This window comes from Vidua chalybeata, chromosome 5 (assembly GCF_026979565.1).
Source record: "Vidua chalybeata isolate OUT-0048 chromosome 5, bVidCha1 merged haplotype, whole genome shotgun sequence".
Classification (NCBI taxonomy): domain Eukaryota; kingdom Metazoa; phylum Chordata; class Aves; order Passeriformes; family Viduidae; genus Vidua; species Vidua chalybeata.
In genome coordinates this window covers 13,908,678-13,928,764 of record NC_071534.1, presented here as the reverse complement: position 1 = coordinate 13,928,764, position 20,087 = coordinate 13,908,678, and the positions used below count along the sequence as shown (strand labels likewise).

General features: G+C 39.8%; 1 protein-coding gene across 1 annotated transcript in view; it reads right to left on the bottom strand.

The window, feature by feature from the left end:
* PLXNC1 (plexin C1) overlaps window positions 1–20,087 on the bottom strand; it is a 70,697-nt gene that overhangs the window by 12,573 nt on the left and 38,037 nt on the right. The window contains exons 15-23 of the mRNA XM_053943865.1: window positions 19,862–19,961; window positions 18,729–18,830; window positions 18,270–18,373; window positions 14,462–14,503; window positions 13,834–13,958; window positions 13,089–13,287; window positions 11,544–11,690; window positions 4,024–4,201; window positions 2,727–2,830 (exon numbers count right to left, since the gene is read on the bottom strand). Of these exons, the coding sequence (XP_053799840.1) occupies window positions 2,727–2,830; window positions 4,024–4,201; window positions 11,544–11,690; window positions 13,089–13,287; window positions 13,834–13,958; window positions 14,462–14,503; window positions 18,270–18,373; window positions 18,729–18,830; window positions 19,862–19,961 (1,101 nt within the window). The remainder of the gene's footprint in view (window positions 1–2,726; window positions 2,831–4,023; window positions 4,202–11,543; window positions 11,691–13,088; window positions 13,288–13,833; window positions 13,959–14,461; window positions 14,504–18,269; window positions 18,374–18,728; window positions 18,831–19,861; window positions 19,962–20,087) is intronic.

Genomic DNA, 20,087 nt, shown 5'->3' with positions numbered 1-20,087 from the left:
AAAAAAAACCCCTTATTTTCGCATCTTCTGTCTAAATCACTTTGTGTGGTGGGCTGCTCCCATGGACACCTGAAAAAATTTTTGCTTTGTCAGTTGCATTATTGAGTGGGACAAAAAGGGAGAAGAGAGATCTCTTCCAGTCCAGACAACATGGAATGCAGCTACTTTGCAAAACAGAAGACATGGTAGTGTGGCTCTATGCCTCTTGTTCCCCAGGCCTCCTGTCCTCACTGTAATCCAGTCTTTGCCAGTGAGCTCCCAGGATCACATTCAGTTTTGCTTGATGGGGCTCTGCCTGCTCCTGGAATGTGTGATACTCTTAACAGTTGAGAAACTGGAGATCTGTGACTGGACAGCAGATCTGAAAGTGACTGTCCAGCTCTCTTTTTGTGTGGGGAATGGAATGTCAAGATAATTAGCAGCTTTCTTGTCATGGCTTGTGGTTATTCTCATGGAAATGATAGTACAGACCTCATAAATAAACATATCGATAAACCTCCTAGGAGCCAAAAAATTAGAGCAAAAGTAGCACACAGGCCAGAGGCATAAGAGAGTCTAACAGTGCAGTGGATTTTTTTTCTCTTCACAAACACTACACAAAAATGCAAATGTACCATTCTTGCATATTTTAAAAATCAGTGTAGAAACTAAGTCTACTTTTTCAAGATTGATTGGTGACTCTGGGACCTTCACAACACAACCTTCATGCTCCAGTGTCTTTAAAAGGTTTGATGGTACTTCCCAATTTCAAACATCTGGTTACTTTCTAGCATTTAAGGCTGGTAAACAAAAAGAAAAATTCAGGCTTGCCAGAAAACTTGAGGCATTGTTGAAATGTAAGTTGGAATGTCTCAGGCAATGTTACTGCCCTCATAGAGTGTATGCAATGTTCCTTTTTCTTGCTATCTAGACACTTTTACATTCCTTTTTGTATCAATATGCATACAAGAAAATAAACTAGATATGCTAATGGCTAATACTTGCCACTAAGCCACTGCCTAAAACGCCACTGAGCTTTTGCCTAAAATGTACATTATTTTGTCAGTGTCAGAAAATGTGAACTAAAATATGGAAGAGACATGCAGTACAATTTCCATAAGGCAGCTGCTAAGCTATAATTAGTGTAGTTACAGCTTTGCAAAAACAACTGTGCCTTCTACCTAACTTGCATCGACAAGAAATCCTTGCCTCCAGAAACCTCAGACAAAACAAGGGCTGGGACAAAGATACCCAGGGATGACAGAGACCAATGGAGCAGGCTTAATTGCCATGAGGTCTGACACCCATGAGCCACAGCATGCCATGAGCTCCAGACGTACAGAAGACTGTTGGGAAAAGCAGGGAGCGCCTGCATTAGCTGCCTGTGGTAAAGAGGGCAGGTACTGCTGCATTAAACAGAAGTGCAAATACCTAATCTTATTCAAATCTACACTGACCTGTGCTGCACAGGCTCAAACTGCAACACCACATTGTCCTAATTTGTACAAAATCTCTACAAGTTGAGTGGAGGAGGTCACACATTCATCTATAGACAAGATTCAAGACAGGCACAGGAAAAAACACTGGATGGTGACTCAGGACATTTGGGTTCACTGCTGAATCTCTGTGAGGTAAGGAGAGCAATAAATGCCTACAGAAATCTGTAAAGTGACTCCAAATGAGCTTGCTTCAGATCTTGTTCTCTGCCCAGGATACAAAGTCCTGCTAGAAATCCTTGTTTCTCTATGGATGGCACAGTATTTGCTCATGCAGACAGCAACATGTTCTGTGTTGGCTCAGGTTTCTCAGCACCATACTGCGCTGCACAGCACAGACCTATGGCAGCAGAACTTCTAAATCAATAAAAATGTATGAACTTGTTAAGAGCCAGACTTCCAAATTCAATGAGGCACGAGGAAAGATCTGTAAAAGCACTCAGCATGATAACCTCCATTTCCAAAATCTATCTGTAAGCATCACATGTGAACTTCCATATCACCTGAGGCCAATCACCTGCTGCATATTTTCCTCCAACATCTCACTCTCTATTTTGACTGGTGTCACTGAAAACTCCTTAGAGAGGAAATGCTGCTTGCTACGCTTTCACAATGTGCTACACCCAGGAGGGCTCTGCCACCAGTTGCAGTTTTGTGTGTTGTTGCAGTGATGGACAGATTATTGCAGCATTGCAAACAACTTCTTTACAAGGGCAACTGGAAGCAGAGGGGAAGACATGGTACAAGTGCCAACAGCAGATGGAAGCAGAAACAGAGAAAGAAAAAGGCAAGGAGACTGACATAGAAGCTATCAAGAAAAGAGGGAGAAAAACCATCAATCCTTTTTATTCTGACTTGCAATGAGATTTCAGAAGTATCAATACTGCCTGTTCAGATAATCAAAATATGAGGTAGGATGAGGTAAACAATTGCTCATGGTGCTACAAAAACTCAACAGCAGAGACTCAAAAAGACCCAAGGCAATGTTCATAGCTGGAAATCGGATTCTGTTTTAAATTAAATGCTTGACAGAAGTAACAGTTTACCTGGTATGTTTGAACCAAGCAACCCTGCAACAAAGAAACATCTGAATAGTAACAGAAAACATGACTCATTGGCAAGAATGTTGTGTGCCACATAATTCTTTCCTTCAGATGATGATGCTCAGCTATGACTTCAAGCTGCGCAGATCACATTTGAGAGTTATGGAGAAACATCTTCTCAACTCATTGGTCTGGCTTCTGGGCTTACCTCATAATGGCCGATGGTATTTAGCTTCCTTATTCCATCATCCATCACCTCTGAGGAACCATCAATATCTAACAATTCTCTTTGCTGCTCCTCAGACACAAGTTCTGCAGTGTGACAGCAACAGAAAACAATTACACACCAATGGCATTCTCGCTATACTGATACTTGTAAAGAAAAACAACACCTAACTATTTTTGGACCAGTGACTCCCAACTGAGCTGCTTCTCTCTATCCTTGTGCTAGGTCACATGAAAGTGGTTTTGCACTCCCACACTTCTGATTCCTTTTCTGGGGTGACAGCCTGGGTGACTTCCCTTTCAGCAGGTTTTGGTACTTCACTTTGTGTTGGTCAAGGCAGAGATTTTGGAGGTACTTTCACCTAATCACTACTCTGCTGCACAAGTGTGTCCTGCTGTTAAGGTTACATTGGGCCTAGAAGAAAGGTTTCACAAGCCACTTCTGAGAGATCACTAAAATGAGCTGTACAAGACTGACATAGTACTTGTGAAGGGTGGTCAGGCACTTGTAAAGGATACAGACATCAAGACATCAGATATGAAAGTAAATTATGAGCACTTGCCAACACAGAGTCTGAGATGGTGAGGAAGTACTGACATGTCAGGGAGCAAGTCCAGGAGGTGACAAATGCCAACAACACGGAGTTTGTTAGGTTTCCTACTAGGGTACATGGGAAGTGGTATGGTGGTGGTAGCTACAGTCCTTGGGCTCTTGAAAACCCAACAAGGAAAGGTGGTTTGACTCATCTGCTGGAACAGCCTTATTTACATCTGTAGATATTGTAGGTGACTTTGTGAGTCACAGGCAAACTATTATATAAACCTAATCTGACTATAAATAAGATTTATTTGAAGGCTCTTCTGATCAAGGGCAAAGTAGGTCTGTAGGAAGGAAGGAAGGGAGGTAGGAGGAATAGTAGATAGGCACTAAAATACTTGATAATCATGATATGTCATCTTCTCCACTGACAAAATGTAATAACCAGCTGTACTTAGGTGGACAGGCCAGCCATCTTACTTACCGAGAAAAGGAATAGAGAAATTCTATATGCATAATAAATAACATCATTGTTAATTGCAATGCTGAAGTCCTTGCAGAAGAGAAGCAGATACAGCTTCAGTGTTCTAACTGGCAATATAAATAAATCTAGTGTTTGCCTCGAAATTCCTCACAAAAGCTATGTTCTTTATGAACTCTGAAAACAATCAAAGCCAAAGGTAGGCATTCCACAACAGACCAGTTAACTCCATGAAAATACAACATAGTGACATTCTCTTACCGAGACCAATTTCATCCAGCTGAAGGCCATAGAGAAAGCCATTCTTATTAAAGAAAGCCTGAAGGCTCTTCTCCTTGGCTTGACCTATGGTGTCACAGTCCAGAACATTAACTTGAATAGTTTGACAGGCATCTCCACTCTCGTTTTCTGGGACTTTTTCAAAGATAATATTCACCGTCTGGGAAAAGAAATACATGTTATTCTGACTTACAGGGAACACCTGGCATAGGAAATCTACAAACTCCTGACAGATTTTCAGCACCCAAGAGATTTTCAGCATATTTATTATTAAAGTTGTTTCAAATAAAGATTATTTGAAGGAATTACACAAAGAATTTAAAATTCTTCCTGTTTATAAAATGAAAAATAGATACATATAGCTATATATTTCCAAGAGTGTATTTTGTCTTCTGCTTTTGTGCAAACGTATTTCAGTTAATTACCAAAAAAACAAGAGACAAGGAAGAATTGCAATGCATGTTCTAAAAAAAGCAAATCTTTTATGTAAAATGAATGCCTTAACAGCAAAACTGTAAGCGACAAGAGATCTGATAAACCTGCTGAGTAAGCAGTCACGGTAAGCATGATTGATTCTGAGTGGATAGAAAGCAGTGTTAAAATGCATATTTATACCAGCAGATTATGCTGAATGCCTTACATGTGTAAGGTGTACACAGAAGGTATACCTCCCCTGGGGGTGTCAGCATCTGTCTGCATACAGCCCTGTCTCTGGAGGCAGCACAGACAGGGCTGCCACAGAAGCAGTGAAAAGAGAGAGCAGGTTGCAGCAGATAGAATCCAAAGTGGTACAGATCTGCACAGAAAAGTGCATTGTGTTCCATTCATTGTTATTTCAGCTCAAACACTCATGTCTGGTTACAGCACCCCTGCCCTTTAGCTCACAGCTATTCTTGGCTGGGACACAACTCCTCTGCTAGATTGCAGCTGAGCTGAGTAGGGGCTGGAGGGAGGTGCCAGTGACACTGAGTGACCATCTCCAGGGAATGTTTTTTTTGTCAGGTCATATTTCTGATCAGGTCAGGCAGATTAACTGCTAGAAGGCAGGGAATAAAGAATGAGCACAGAATTGCTAAGTTGCAATTGTAATTGCCAAGCAATAACATCAAAAATTTCCAGTGCCATGGCCTGCTCTGTGCAGTGAAATTGCTGTCCAGCTACATGGACACAGATGTTCTGCTGGAGATGTCTTGGGACAGAACTAAAACAAGTGTTTTAGGTGCCAGCACTTGACTGCAAGTGGCATAGGAAAATAAATATACTCAAACCATTCTGGCTGCTGAATGGTTCTGGTATAACATTTATCTTCTGACTGAAATGAGAGGACTCCAGGTGTGACTCTGAGAAGACTGAGAATTAAAAACAGGAAGCAAGTAAACAATTTTTTTTTCTCTGCTGTCATGTGAAGGAAATAATTTCTGTCCAGGTTGTTTCAGGGACAACTTTTCTATCTTCTCAGAAAAAATGGGTAGTTATTAATAGTTGTAGAACAGTATTTTCTGCTTATTACCCAGCAAGAGCAGAAATTACAACACCCTACTGGTGAAAAAAAGTAGTCTAATGCAACAAAAATTAACTTTACTGTCTCTACAGAAGCAAAGGGACTATTAAAAGCAGAGTTGCAAAACTATTAAGATTATGATTTAAGAAAGACTAGGATGTAACTGAAGTAAGAGGCAACAACTTAATCAGGACACTGAGATGTTTAATTGTGAGGAAAATGAGTCCATGGAAAGGACAGATGGAACGAGAGACAAGTATATGTGGGAATTGCAGAAGGAGAAGCAGACTGGACACCATGCCTCAGGTTGGGATTTCATGCAGAAAATTAGTAAAAAATATATTGGCACAGCAACGAGGGAGTCATGCTTGGTTAGGCCCACAGACCAGCTGTACAGACAGCAGTCCTGTCCTTGATTCTGACTGTCCTCAAGTCCTGTCCTTGTAGGATTAAAATGTGGACAGGGACTAACTGTATTTTGTCTTTGGAAGATCAATCAGTCTTTGCCCCTTCTAGTCTCTGAACTGATCTTTCTGAAGTAGCTCCTTGCACTTTAACTGATGTTGATTTAGCTCTACGTCCTTGGAAGCATTCCTTCCTTCAGATGATCCTTTCCTTCTAACATTATTCCTACACTGCAATATTCATGTTCCTGCTCCTGCTTCACTTTCCACTCCTTTTAGACCATCAAGAGGAACTGTCTATCTCTCTTCCTCCTTTCCTTTTCAGCACATACTCTCACACATTCCTGTGCAGCCTCTTCATTAGCACATGAGAGCCCTCCCATTCCTGCTCCACTCCCTGTAGGATGACACGACTGTGAAAGGAGAGCAGTCATCCTTCATATAGGTGGAATACAAGTCATGTATGGAGTCCTTAAGTGAAAGTATCCACCATGTGAGGACATAGGAATGCTTTATAACTCAAAGAAGTGGTCAGATGGGAAGGAATATTTAAACAGTACATTAAAGTCTCTATGCCATGAGAGCCAGATGGTTTTGCTGATATGATTTCCTACAGAAGTTAATCTTAAGTGGTAAAGCAATTGATGGGGAGCTAGGAAAGCTAATTATTATTAAGTTGTCCCTCTGCAGCTGAAGTTTTCTTAAATCAGATTCAACCTCTCTGACAGCACAGTCCCTGGCTTTAGAAACCATTAATCAGAAGCTGACAGTCACAATCACTATACTTAGACACATAGAGTAGAACTAGAAAAAGAAACAGAAGTTATTGTAAAATTATGAAAGCCCTTTCATGATCAGCTCTGGAGGTCAGAAAATATATGAGAAATCACAGGAGGACATGTGAAAGTCAAAAGAAAATATCATCAAGCCTTTTTCTAAGCTCTCTCACTTTGCAGAGGAAACAAAAATACCATTAACCTAGGGAAAGGTTCAGGAGAAAATCACAGAACCTGGTTCAAGCTAATAATAGCTAGAGATGAGACTTCACACACTAGAAATTATGACAGCAAGACAAAGTCACAGTACTCTTCAGAAAAGCTTTAACACGGGTTGCAAGAATTGTTAAAGGCTACTTAAGGAGAAGGTGGCACCTGCAACTACTTGTATAGGAACTAGCTTGGAACCTAGCTACAACACAGGAACAAACCTAAAAAAATGTGTTTTCACCCATGCAGTCACAGAAATAATGACATTTGAAGACAGTGTTTGCAGATGGCTTTTCAGATTTGTAGTTTCCTTGTAAATTAATTTCACACAATGAATTATTTAGCAGAGCTATTAATAACCATAGCAGATAATAAATGAGATGTGGTTTAATAAAGCAATGTGATAATATCATATTTTCTTAGAAATAAAGAACAATAATCTGGGCTATTCAAGGACTCTTATTCATTACCCTATGCATCAGCTATGCATCTGAACACATCATATTTCCATTTATCAGACAGACAGGAAATAAACCTAAAAATCCTCTTTTGATTGGTGAAAGGCAATTTATGTAAGGAGTCAGTACCGGGATGTACCACATAACAAAACTGCCTTAAAACTACTCCCATCTCCCAGACTATGAAATACAATCAACAGGAAAAATCAGATTGATTGTATGATCCTTCTGCAGCAGCCAGAACAGTCACCTGTGAAGAGGTTATGGAACAGCTATAGAAGAGTTAGCCAATTGGCACAGAAAATGGTGCAGGAGTTAAATTTAGGCTGGATGGGCACTACACAAAGGAAGAGTTCTGCTGTTGTTGCTGCCATATATGACACTCAATCTGTCTCTAATCCAGAGGACTCTCCTGTAGCCAATATCTGCACTGCTCACTTTGTAGTGAGGGTTGCTGTGTTCTTTTCTGCTGACAAAAATCCCCTTATGTCACATGCTTTTAATAGCTTTCTTATCTCTCACAAAGTGTGACTAATAATACCACAACCATGATGTCTTATTAGGAAGTTGGTTTCCTTGTCTCTGCATTACTCCCTTACAGCCCACCCACCTTTTGTTAACACCTCTCTTTTAACTCATAAAGCAGTTGAACACTTTAAACAACCTTCCACTATGTGGTTTTGCTTCACTTTTGATAAAAAGCAGTTGGCTGAACAGGTGAATTAGATCATTTCTTCCCATCTAAAAATGCAAACACATTTCAGCAAAGCATAGAACAGCCGAAATGCCTTTTTTAAAATAAGCAGTGACTACTCAAAGGAATGCTGGAGCACTAAGTCCACTGTAAGAAGTCTCCCCTGGTTTCCCACAGGAGATACACCATTCTCACATTCCACATCTCACATTCCAGGCTGGCATTTTCTATTCAAAATGGAACTCTTCAGTGAAACGCTAGCTCTCAGCTGTGGAGCTCACTCCTTCATCAGTCATTGAGCAAATTATCTGCCGAGGGGTGCAGCTGCTTGTCTGCCTCTGAGAGAGCAGGCTTGCTTCCTCAGCATGAGAAAAGGATCCATGACACATCCAAGTCTCTTTCAAGGCAGCTTTATTTCTCAGTACTCAAATATAAGCACAGCATTAAAGAGCACAGCTTCTCAGCCCATACTTGACCAGTGCTTTTAGAAGCATGTTTCCTTCAGTTCCTCCACTTGAGTACGTACTTCAGCAGCCTATCTTTGTTCAATGCCTCACCCTTTCTAGCAGAGAGGGTTAACAGTAGGGTGTTGGGTGATCCAAGGTCTATGGCCTTTTAAAAAAAGGCATGGAGCCCTGCCAGGGAACAGCTCTAATGCAATTCAAACACTACATGTTTCTAGGTTCTCTTTTTTTTCTGGTTACAAACGGCCTGAATGTTAAAAAACCTCTCCTGATCTGTGGAACTCGCCTGATTTTTAGAAGCCTGTCAACATCCTGCTTTTACTGGTTTGGAACTGAACTCCCAATCCTGAAAGGAGAGATTCTCATGCAGAGCACCTACACCCTTGTTTGTACCCTGTTACTGATTTGAGAATTGGACTCCCTACCAGATACATCCCTGTATCTTCAAGTGCCTACACAGCTTAAAAAAATCTGGACACCAAATGTCTGCAGATTTGCTTCACCATCTCTATAACCCTCTTTTTGGCTATACCTTTTCTTAAGCTTTGCTCTGGAGAGGTAGATTTTAATGTACTGCTATTGTAGGGTTGGGGAAAGGGGAAAACCAAAATAGCAACAAAATACTGCAAGACTCAGAATGTAACTGCAGTGAGCAACTGTACAAGTGCACTTGAAAACTCAGATCAGAATTTATTCAATTTAGAAAACAAAATCTGCAATCCTTTAGGCAGAAACGTTCTTCCTCAGTAAGGAGAGAACAGTAGGTTCCCAGTCTGTAAGCTTACAGGTCCTGCACATCAATGTAGTGCATCTGAAGTGGTGTTAGTGAGAGAAGAAAACTGACTACTTTCTCTTTAGCCTCCCATTAAATGCTATTTTTGAAGGGAGAATGTGCACAGCTGGCTTGCTTCCCCAGCCCAGAAAGTCTCCACCTAAGTCTCTTCACAGCACTGTTTCAGCTTCCAGCGTAAATCTCAGATAAACCACCAAACAAAACCATTTCCCAATCCAGGCAGAGCTACAGTCCTTGAATTTCATCACTGCAATTTTATTGCAGGAGTCCTCTCTCCTTCTGTGATGGTTTTAAAGGGAACATTCAGCACTTCTCAGCTAAGCCCAAGGAATGCTGCACCTAAATGGGAAAGCTGATCTATATTAACCCTATAGCTGCATCATTATTTCCTATTCAAAAGCAGGAATACAAAGTACAAATGCAGGAAACAAGGTTCAAGAAGGGCTGTAGGCTCTCACTTCCTCATCCATCTGCAGAGTGCTCCTCAGCGATAGCAAGTCCTTCAGACCACTTACCTTTCCTCCACTGCAGTCTGACCACAAGACCCTATCAGTGACTGCATGAATAGAAGTAGCTCTAGAAAAAGTATTTAAGGTTCTTCAGCGGCTTCAGAGTCAGCTATCCCCCCAAAGGGGCTCTCAATTTGAATGTGTGCTATAAGTAAGAAAATGTGTCTGTGCAGTCTGCTAGTAACAAGCATATTGAGCTTGCTTGAAAATGCTCTGCATCACCACTGTGTTTTGCATCCTATGGATACATACAGCAATACATTTAAATTTACTGTGGATCTCAAATACATGCCGGAATGCAGCACGCAAACAAGGAAACCAAAGATCTTGGATTATGCATTCGATTTTTAGTCACAAACTTCCTTTCCAAAGGCACACTCTGGTAACTTAGCTTGAAGTACCTTCAAATGCAGCCTCTAACAACAGCTTTGTAATAAGAAGATTTGACTACTGCTTTATCAGTTTGAAGCTTTCATTAGAAAATGACAATTCAGAAATGACTCACAGAAATGTTGCCATTTCAGTGAGTTTCCTATGTGGCCCAATGAGAGAAGTCCAATGGACTTCTGACCACCCAAATTTTCCAGGGTCACGTAGTCTACTCCAGTATATAGCATTTTAGCACCTCCAACTTCCTGCTTCAAAAGAGAAGACAAGCAGACCTGGAAACTTCAGCTCTACCAGAGACTTAGCACATGGGTTCTGAAAAGGACTGAAAGGACAGCACTTGAACTGTCCTTGCCATGGCCATTGCTGCCTGCCAATTTCTGCTCCCAAGGTGTGAAGCTCACTGTTCAGTGCACTTCTCATACTCCTCTTTATGTCACATAACTCTGACTGGAAGCTAGGAGTTAAGAAGCAAGGAAGCTACAAAAATAACTGGAAATACAAAATACACATTTTATAGTTCTCAGATCTAAAATCACTTGGAAACTCTGGAGCAGAAGAGTGTTCTGGTTATTCTGAAAACCCTTTTCAGACTTCCTACTCTAAAAGCCACAATTTTTACATGCTTCAAAGTGCAATAATCATTCTCATCTCAGTGTCACAATGGCAATCAGTAATGGAACTCCAGCTTTCAAAGATGTTTGGGTGCAACTGGAAAACAGGAAGTACTTCTTAGGTGCTTTGAGAAAGGCAAAAAAAAATCTATGATAAAGTTCAGAAGCTTAGCTAGACTTGTTTTTAACCAAGCAACTAAGTAAAATCCACCATGCTGTAACCTTGCTAATTTGAAGATGATTCGGTGTTAATAATATGGAAACGCACTGCAAACCATTGCCTGAAGATTAGTCACAAGTAAACACAATAGAAAAAAAATCCTCCGCATTCCATTCTTTCATACATTTGTAAAGTGTAGTTTAGTTTAATTTCTAAGCATGTTTATATTTTTGTAGTATACTTTAAAATAAGAAGGATTTTTTAATATCCTGAGACTTCATTAAACCTACTCTTTGGTGATTAATGCATGCTGTGAAGTGAGGAGTAAGTGCTATTTGTGAAATGTATATCAGAGAAACACCAGCTAGCTAAACTCTTAGCATGTTTGGAAACTTTGTCAGCAATAACAATTTTACTATCTGGGCACTTAACCACTACCTTAGTGTCTTAAGAGCCTTAATTTAGCTTCTTAGAAACAGAGAAAACATTACAGCTGTCCGTGCCTGGAGGGAACACAAGCTAGCAAACATACCACTGTTTTGAATTCAGACACTTGCCACAGCAGCCAGTCTTCGTTAAGAGTGTACAGGGCTTTGCAAGTTATTGCGTCCACAGGTCCTTTGTTTATCCTCTGATTGAGGGTTGTCACCAGCAAATAGAAAGGTTCACCAATTGTCTCCTAGGACAGGAAAAAGATACAAGAAACATTTATTTTTGTAATCACTAAATGAGCATGAATAACTAGAAAAAATCAAGTGTAACAAATGGTGCTATTTCCTTTTAAGTAACTCATTATCTTGCAATTATAAAAGAAAATCCCTCCAAGCAGATTTATCTAGTTATTTGTTTAACCTCCATCTTTTGCTTTTCAGTGTGAAAGTCTCATGCAAATAGCAAGGGACATCTGGAGTGAGTGGCAAGATAGCTCACAGCTCCTTGCTGTGCACAAGCACACTACAGACAAGCTGCTCCCACTCCACCTGGCAGACACTTCCTAGTTCCACCAAAGAGTGGGTGGGGGGTGAGACATGCACATGTTCACATGCATACTTCAGCTACTTCTTCCATTTTCAGTCTTTTGAGAAAACAAGCTAACAACTAGTTTCCTTTTGAGTTGGTGTCTCCCTTTTTGTCTCTGAAAAATGTTTTGGGAGCAAGCTGATGGGACTTACCCTTGGGTATCAGCAAAAGAGGAAATGAACCCGGGGATTTCCTCTCCTGCCTAAACCCCAGAGCTCAGGAAAGCACCTGAGAAAGGAAGGATGTATCTCTATTTCCACGTGACACCATTCCTGCAGCCCGGCTAAGGCATCTCACTAGCACATCTCTGTAAAAATGTCTGGTGTATTGAGAACATATCTCTGACAGTTCCTTGGCACTCTCCTCAGTTCCAGGAAACCGCTGTGAGCTGCTGAGCCTCAAACAATTCTGCTGTTGTATTAATGCAAGCACTGATGAGAACGATACCAACAGTGTGATAGCATCGCATTGATAGGAGAGACAGGAAGAGTAACAAAGCACTGAAACCAAGCACAAAGTGCTATCAAGTCCCTAAAAAAAACAAATATTAAAATGAAACTAAACGCTTATTTTGTTTTCATTTGAAGTAATTTAGATCTTGAAATCTGCAATACTGCTTGGAGGTTGAAAAGTTTGGAAAGAAGTTTAGTTTTCCAAAGGACGGTATTCCTTAAATCTCCATTTTTCCATTTCTTTCCAACAACTTGCACAGATGGGTACCATTGCATTTTATCAAGTGTATCAGTCTTTTAATATGATCACAATACATCTCACTGGGCTGAAATGTCTGTTATGAGAAAATGATATGTTGGAATTACAAAATTACTCAAATTTTGGCCAAATACATGACACGATCATTGCTTGGAGATGTGCTCTTTTCCTGCATTCCACTAAAGTCACTTAAACAGCTAAGTCACCTAAACTAGAAGAGTGCACACTCATAATGTTAAAATGCTAGATTGAATGCTTTAAACTGACCCCTCTGACAGCTCCTGTGGAAAAAATAAATTAAAGAAATTCCCTGCATATCTCACGTAGTGAAAAGATATACACGTACCCGGAGAAATCCAGAAAGGCAGACAGACATCCAGTTTGTCAGCAATTTTTCTACCACAGATTCAGTTCGTCTGAGCAGGAGCTTAGGCTGTACATTGCTCGATTGCTCCATCAAGTCCCTTGTCAATACTTCCAAAATATGGGTCAGATAAACTAGCTTAGTTTGTAATGCAATAGTCAGGAAAGATGCAAACAAGCACCTATGGGGGAAAAAAAAAGAATGCTATAATTCTGGAATTTCTCTTTCAAGCCATCTTTAATAAATGAAACACATTTTAGTGCAGTTCATATCCTAAGTTCTTCCTCCTCAGGCACATAAAGTGTCCACTGTTTTCTACAAAAATATAAAAAATGCAAGTCCATCTGCTCTTGTAATTATTTTTTAAACACAGAACGTGTGTCTCTAAATTTAATTTTGCAGAACAACACCTGCTTCAGTGACAGAACATTTCTAAACTGTAGAACTGTTGATCTAACTGCAGGAAGTGTTTACAGTTTTGAACTGAGCTTTCCTGCTCCTTTGCCTCTTTGTTTATATGTACAAACATTCCATTTTCTCTTTAATTGCTTGTTTTAATGGCAATGTTTTTTCTTCCTCAGTGAGTACAGATGGAGAAGGAAAAATGCTCCAGAGTACTGCAAGCTTGTTTTGCAAAAAGTAGCAAATACATTTGTGTGCTACAACCCATGTTGTTTCTTCCTGCTAATTCTTTTTCTTGAAGATGATAAGCATAATCATACTATACCTGTCTTTCACAGAGAAATTTTTCTGCTTTTCAAGGGTGTGAATGAGAGTAACAAGAAAGTTCTTGTTACAAATTAAAGCATGCAACATGTTGAAGCTTTCATCCTTGCTCGTTTGGTCTCTGCTCTGGAATAGTTAAACAAAAATAAGCAAACTGTAGTTTGGCTATGATGGATTCTTAATGCTCATAAAAAAATGGAAAGAAACATATGGGATAAGATCCTGGCCTCATTTAAATCAGTGGGAATTTTGCATTTATTTAAGGTATCTCGGGATTTTACCAAAAACACATTTATGTTTGTGTACAACACAGAATATACATGTGCAGAGCATACATTTTCTGCCCTATACACAAAGCAATGCCAATACTTAAGTTTGCCCATAATTTCCCATTATGAGATTCTGTTTTATCTAAGTAAGTCAAATACACATTGGATTTGTATTTGTATTATGCACCTTACACTTCAAATTCCTTTTACATATAAATCCATGTAACCCTCCTCATGGAGGAAAGGGAACATATTGAAAATGCAAGCTGATGTGTTGTTCAAGGACAACACTGAGAGAAGGGATACAATCACTCTTGAAAAAAAAAATTAATGAAGGCATATCACACTACATCAGCTTACCTGTGGCATTTCTTCACTGAAGATGGATGCAAAGCCTCCTGACTAAAATATAAGGGGATATTTATCATTCATAAGTACACTAAAAGTTTCTAACACATGTATGTTTATCACGCCAAGCATGTTCCTGATACTACTTGAAACAAAACAATGGAAATGTCGACTTCTAGCAGATACAACATAAAAACTCTACACAGTAACTTCTGCAAAGGTGCTGCCAAAGCTCACTGGAAAGTGAACTCTCACAAAATGACCTGGTATCATCTTCAATATGCTGTGTGTGTTAATCGATGCTGCTGTGCTACGCTTGCACAGCAGTCAAGCAATGCTCCCCAGGAAGAGCTGTGTATCACTGTCATCTGCAAATGTGCTGGTGCGCAAGGGGTGCTGCAGGCTGCATTCTTCCTGGCTGGCAGGATAGCCTTTGGTATACAGGGCTGCTGTTAATGAAGTGACACTTGAGCTCATCTGCTTCCATTCATTTCAAGACACTCATGAATATTCACTAATGAACTCGCCAGGAGGTCCATGCTGGCAGACTCCACTGAGGCACAGGTGCCACCACACATCCAGTCCTAGCAAAATCTCTCACACAAAAGAAAGGCCCCAGTTCTCAAACACCTTGTCAATGCCTCTTGAGCAACAGATCTACACCATTTACTGTTACATGCTTTATCTGTCATGCTGGCAGCCCCTACTTTCCTTACAGCATCACAGAATGGTTTGGGTCATAAGGGACCTTAATGATCATCTAGTTCCAACCCCACTGCCTGGGTAGGGTTACCTTCTACTGGGCCATCCCCATCCAATCTAGCACTGAACATTTCCAGGGATGGGGCACCTACAACTGCTCTGGACAACCTGTGTCAGGGCCTCATCACCATCATCATAAGAAATTTCTTCCTCATGTTCAATTTAAGTTTATCCTCTTTCAGTTTAAAACATTTAGCCCTTGTCCTATCGCTACAGACCCTGGTAGAAAGTCTGTTTCCATCTTTCTTATAAGCCCCATTTTAACTGAAAGGCTGCCTTCCTGTCTGAAGGCTGAACAATCACAGCTGGCTCAGAGATCCTTAATAGAAAAAGTATCCCAACATTCTAAGCATTTTCATCACCCTCCTCTGGACCTGCTCTAACAAGTCCATGGCCTTCTTGTGCTGGGGAACCTCAGAGCTGGATGCAGTGCTCCAGGTGGGGTATCACAGGGCAGAGAGAGAGAATCACCTCCCTCAGCCTGCTGGCTACGCTTCTTTTTGATGCAGCCCTGGGTATGATTGACTTTGGGCTGTGAGCACACACTGGCATCTTACATCTAATTTTTCATCTACATACCTGATTGTTCATCCCTTCCTTTCCTCATTCCTCCTGCTCTATTCTACCCTACCTAACTCTTCTTCCTTTTCCTCCACTGGCTATTTCCATTTCTCCAGAACTGAGAACCTAACATCAACTACCAATAAAAGACACACATAAACATGCACACGTAGAGTGAAAGAACCAGAATTGTATTAAAGGTTAAAAATGTCTGTGAACAAGGAACAAGGATTGGAGCATCAAACCAAACAATGTGTGAAATTGAGGGAAAACAGAAATAATAAGACAAATTTAACAAGCAAAGCAAAAATCAGGCTTAGCATCAAGAACATTCTAAGAATAGATATAATATCCATTTAAGACCTACAAGCATTAAAAGCTATTAAGCCAGATCAAATATAGAAAACTGAAGCAGTGGGAAGCAACAGTCTCAGAACAAAGATGGGGTTGATCACTCTTCATTTTAGGTATGGGAGTCCCTCTTTAAGCAACTTATCCCATCCTAAGGGAGATGCCTCAGACAAATGGGATGAATTGCTTCCCTGAGCTGCCCATCTCTGCACTGACTACGGAAGATGCTCAGTCAACAGTTTCAATGCTTAAACAGCTTAGGTTAGATGAGACAAAGCCCATCAATCACGCTGGAGGGCACAAAGAGTGCAATATGGACATCATTCAAACACATGCGGTTATTGAAGGAAGTAGTGGTTTGTCACTTTGACCCTTCTGTCAACCCTTCTCACACTCAGTTGCAATATATACCCCACTGGCTTTTCTGTTCTTCTACAATATTTGTTCAGTGGAGCACTGCTTTTCTGCCACGTTCATACAGCACAAAGCATGTTTGGACACTCCTGCAATGTAAATAGTAAGTACTCAGCAGAAGAAATTGGTATACAACATTTTAAGTAACTTGCCTGACACCATATGTTTGTAGAGAGCTAACAGTAGCAAGTGTACCCTTGTGGGATAAGTATTTCAAACTGAGACAAAATCCAACTGAAATAATTTCCAGGATGTGCCGTGGCATGAGACTCACCAAGGCAAAACAGGAGCCCTTCCCATTTTTACTTTACAGACTGCAACAGAGTGGCAAATTTTATACCTTTTTTTCTTAACTTTTTATTTGCATAGAATACAGTATTTCCACTGAGTCAGCTTCTACATACTATTACTGTTTTGACAAGGGAAAGTATAGGAAAAGGTATATTCTTAAGAATAAAAATGCTATTTTAATGCTAATATGCCCAGCAGCAAAACAATCAGAAAGGAAAGAGATGCAGGAAGTAAAGTTTCTTTTCCACTTTCTTCAAACCACCTGGTGGTGATCCTCTAAAAATTAGGCTGGGGGCATAAGAGTAGTGCCATCAGAGATATTCCCAGTGTCCTTTGGTGTGAGAACTGGACTCAAATTATACAGGGATTTTGCATATGTAATTGCTAAATATTATTCTGCTTTGGTGTCTGGTATTTGGTGTTGTACAAAAACCAAAGGCCCTGATTCTGCACTATCACATGTATTTAAACTTTATCACAATGAGCCTTTACTAGGATCACAAACAGCAATAAAGTGAAGCACTGTGCAGACAAGAGTGCAAGACTTGGCTGCAGCAGTGATGAGTAATGAAGCCTGGTAGATAATTCACATCCATACCAGTTATGCCCTAAACTAGCCAAGTTTCTACTTACTGGTGTCAGTCATACAGGAAAATATCACCAGTTGAGATCACAGCTTCTGCCAATTGGATAAATGCTCATAAGCACTGGTTACCATCACAATATAATATTGAAAGCTGTGGCAAAGGCACTTATCAGCCTCATAAGGTGCCACACAGGCAAAAAAAAATAGTAAGAGAAGTAAAACATTCAAGAGAACACCTCTTTGGTCATCTGATGCAGTGGCACAAACTGCTTCAATGAACACTGAAAATGTCTGCCTCTAAACTGGAAAACACTTAACTACTTATGTCATTTCTAAGCATTTGAGCTCCACCCCTTTGAATCAACATCTTACCATTTCTGTCAGCACCTTGGTGTAGAAAGTCAGCACCATCTTAGAGCCATTTCTTCATTCCACAAGTCTAATTAGGAAGTGTCATGATGTTAGCTAGCATGTTAGCTAGCCTGACTGTTACTTTAATTAGCTATAGCATTGGAAATGAAAGCATGGGAACAAAAAAAAGCAATGGATAAATTATAGCTTAGTTAAGATGGCCTGAAAGGCAAGCAGCTCAGTGAGGCTGAACAAAAAGGAATGGATACACACACAACCCTTGAAAATTCAAGAAAACTGCTTTAGCTACAGCGCAAAGGCTTGGCTAAATATAGAGATATACAGCTTTAAGTGTTCTTTGGTAATTCTTGATTTAAGAAAAGTTTCTTGTGAGAACAAAGTGCAATTACTGTGTAGTATTTTCTTTAGTTATTTGATCCTGATCTTCCTTAATTTTTTTACTATTAGTCAGAGCTGACAACTGAAAGACTTGTAAATATTTACCTCTGGAAAGAAAGTTCTAAGAGCGAAATGTTTGTAGTCAAGGAAGGGAACTGTTCCAAAACTATCCACCACATCTAATTCATCCATCTGCAGTTCAGCAAATCCTGAAAAATCACCCCCCCATCCCCACCCAGAGAGTTAGTTTAGTTGACACAAAATCAGCTTCACAATTATAACTTGGCTCCAGTAGATACTCCTTCAAAAACAATTTTCAGGGAAGAGGGGTTGTTTTTACAGCTGAAGCACTTATGAGCTGGAAAGTAGCAATCTACTTTTTTTGTTGAAGGAAATACTACATGCAATCCTATTAGCTCAGTGCTATCTGCTACTGCAGTGCATACAATATTAAGCAGGAACTCTGATACAACACAAAAATATTCTAACAGCTACAAAATGAAAATGTTTATATAATGTGAGCTTCTTGACAGTTTCAGTTCAGAAAATACACTGTAGACCTACCCTCGCGTATTTCCTTACGAATCTCATATTCCAGCAGTTCAAGTTGCTGACTCTGTTTACGAGTTAACTCTTTGGATTTGTATCTAGTAACTATGAATGCCGCTAAAAAGGAAGAAAAAGAGACTTTGAGAACAGAAATCACAGAACAGAAAACTCCTATACAAGACATAATTTATTATCAGGAAACAAAAAGATTAATGTATATTTGTACAATTAGTATTTTATTGTTGTCCCTGTGCTAGTACCCAAGAGCCCTAGTTATCTGGATCTATATATATCCCAATCTTTAGAAAAATCATTCCTTTTAACAAGGTCTTAAATTGTCAATCCAACTTTATTAGAAAGTGCAGCACACCCTGTTATATACAGCCTGCACAGCGAGATGCAGACTCTAACAACCACTTCTACTAATAGCAGCCTACTTAAGGTACCACTGATTAAACAGAAAAAACAGTAGTTTTGAACAGAAAATCCACTTACCAATTGTTAACTTTTCTAAAGCTTATTTAGAGAGAATAAAGACACAACATATGGTTCCTTTTTATAGTGAACTTTAAAAAAAAGGAATCAACCAAATGAATAAACCCCCTATACTTAGTAAAATAAATAGAAATTTATCAGATATATAAGCAGGTAAAAAGACTCAGAAAAAAAAGGGAGCACCAAGAAGACAAGGGTATAACTATTTACTTCCCTCAGTTTAGTAATGACCCACAAATTCATGAATGATCCAAATGAGACTGAGCAGAAACACCACAAACACTGACTGAGGATAAGCAGTTTGTTAGGGTACATCTGCCTCAGGGACAGAAGGGTAGCTTAGCTCTGACAGCTGGAAGGGACCAAGTTGTGACACAAGCATCTCAGTTCTGTGGCTTGCTTCCTGAAGTGAAAGTGAGTAATCCCAGCAGAACAGACAGAAATACTGTCTTGTAACATGCTTGTGATGTGCTGCAGTCTGACGATTTAGACTTCACCATCAGAACAGAGTTAATTTTGTCCACTCTTATAGGGAACAGGATAAAATCACCAGACTGTTTGTGACAGGTCCAGACACGTGAGTATGTATAGTGTCTGTGTCATGATCATACCCTTCAGCAAATCAAACGCTGACAATATATTATTGTACTTACCTATAATGACACCCACCACAATAGGTAGCAAAATAAGAACATATAAATATATGTGTGATGATGTTGGTTTGACTTCATGCTCAAAATTTCCTAATTTGACCTGAGGAAAAGCAATGGCTGTGTTAATAGAGGACAGGCGTTATATCAGTGCTTAAAATGACATTTAACGTATTAAAAAAAAAAACGTATTTAAGGCACATAAGGACAATGGTAGATTATTGGGAAG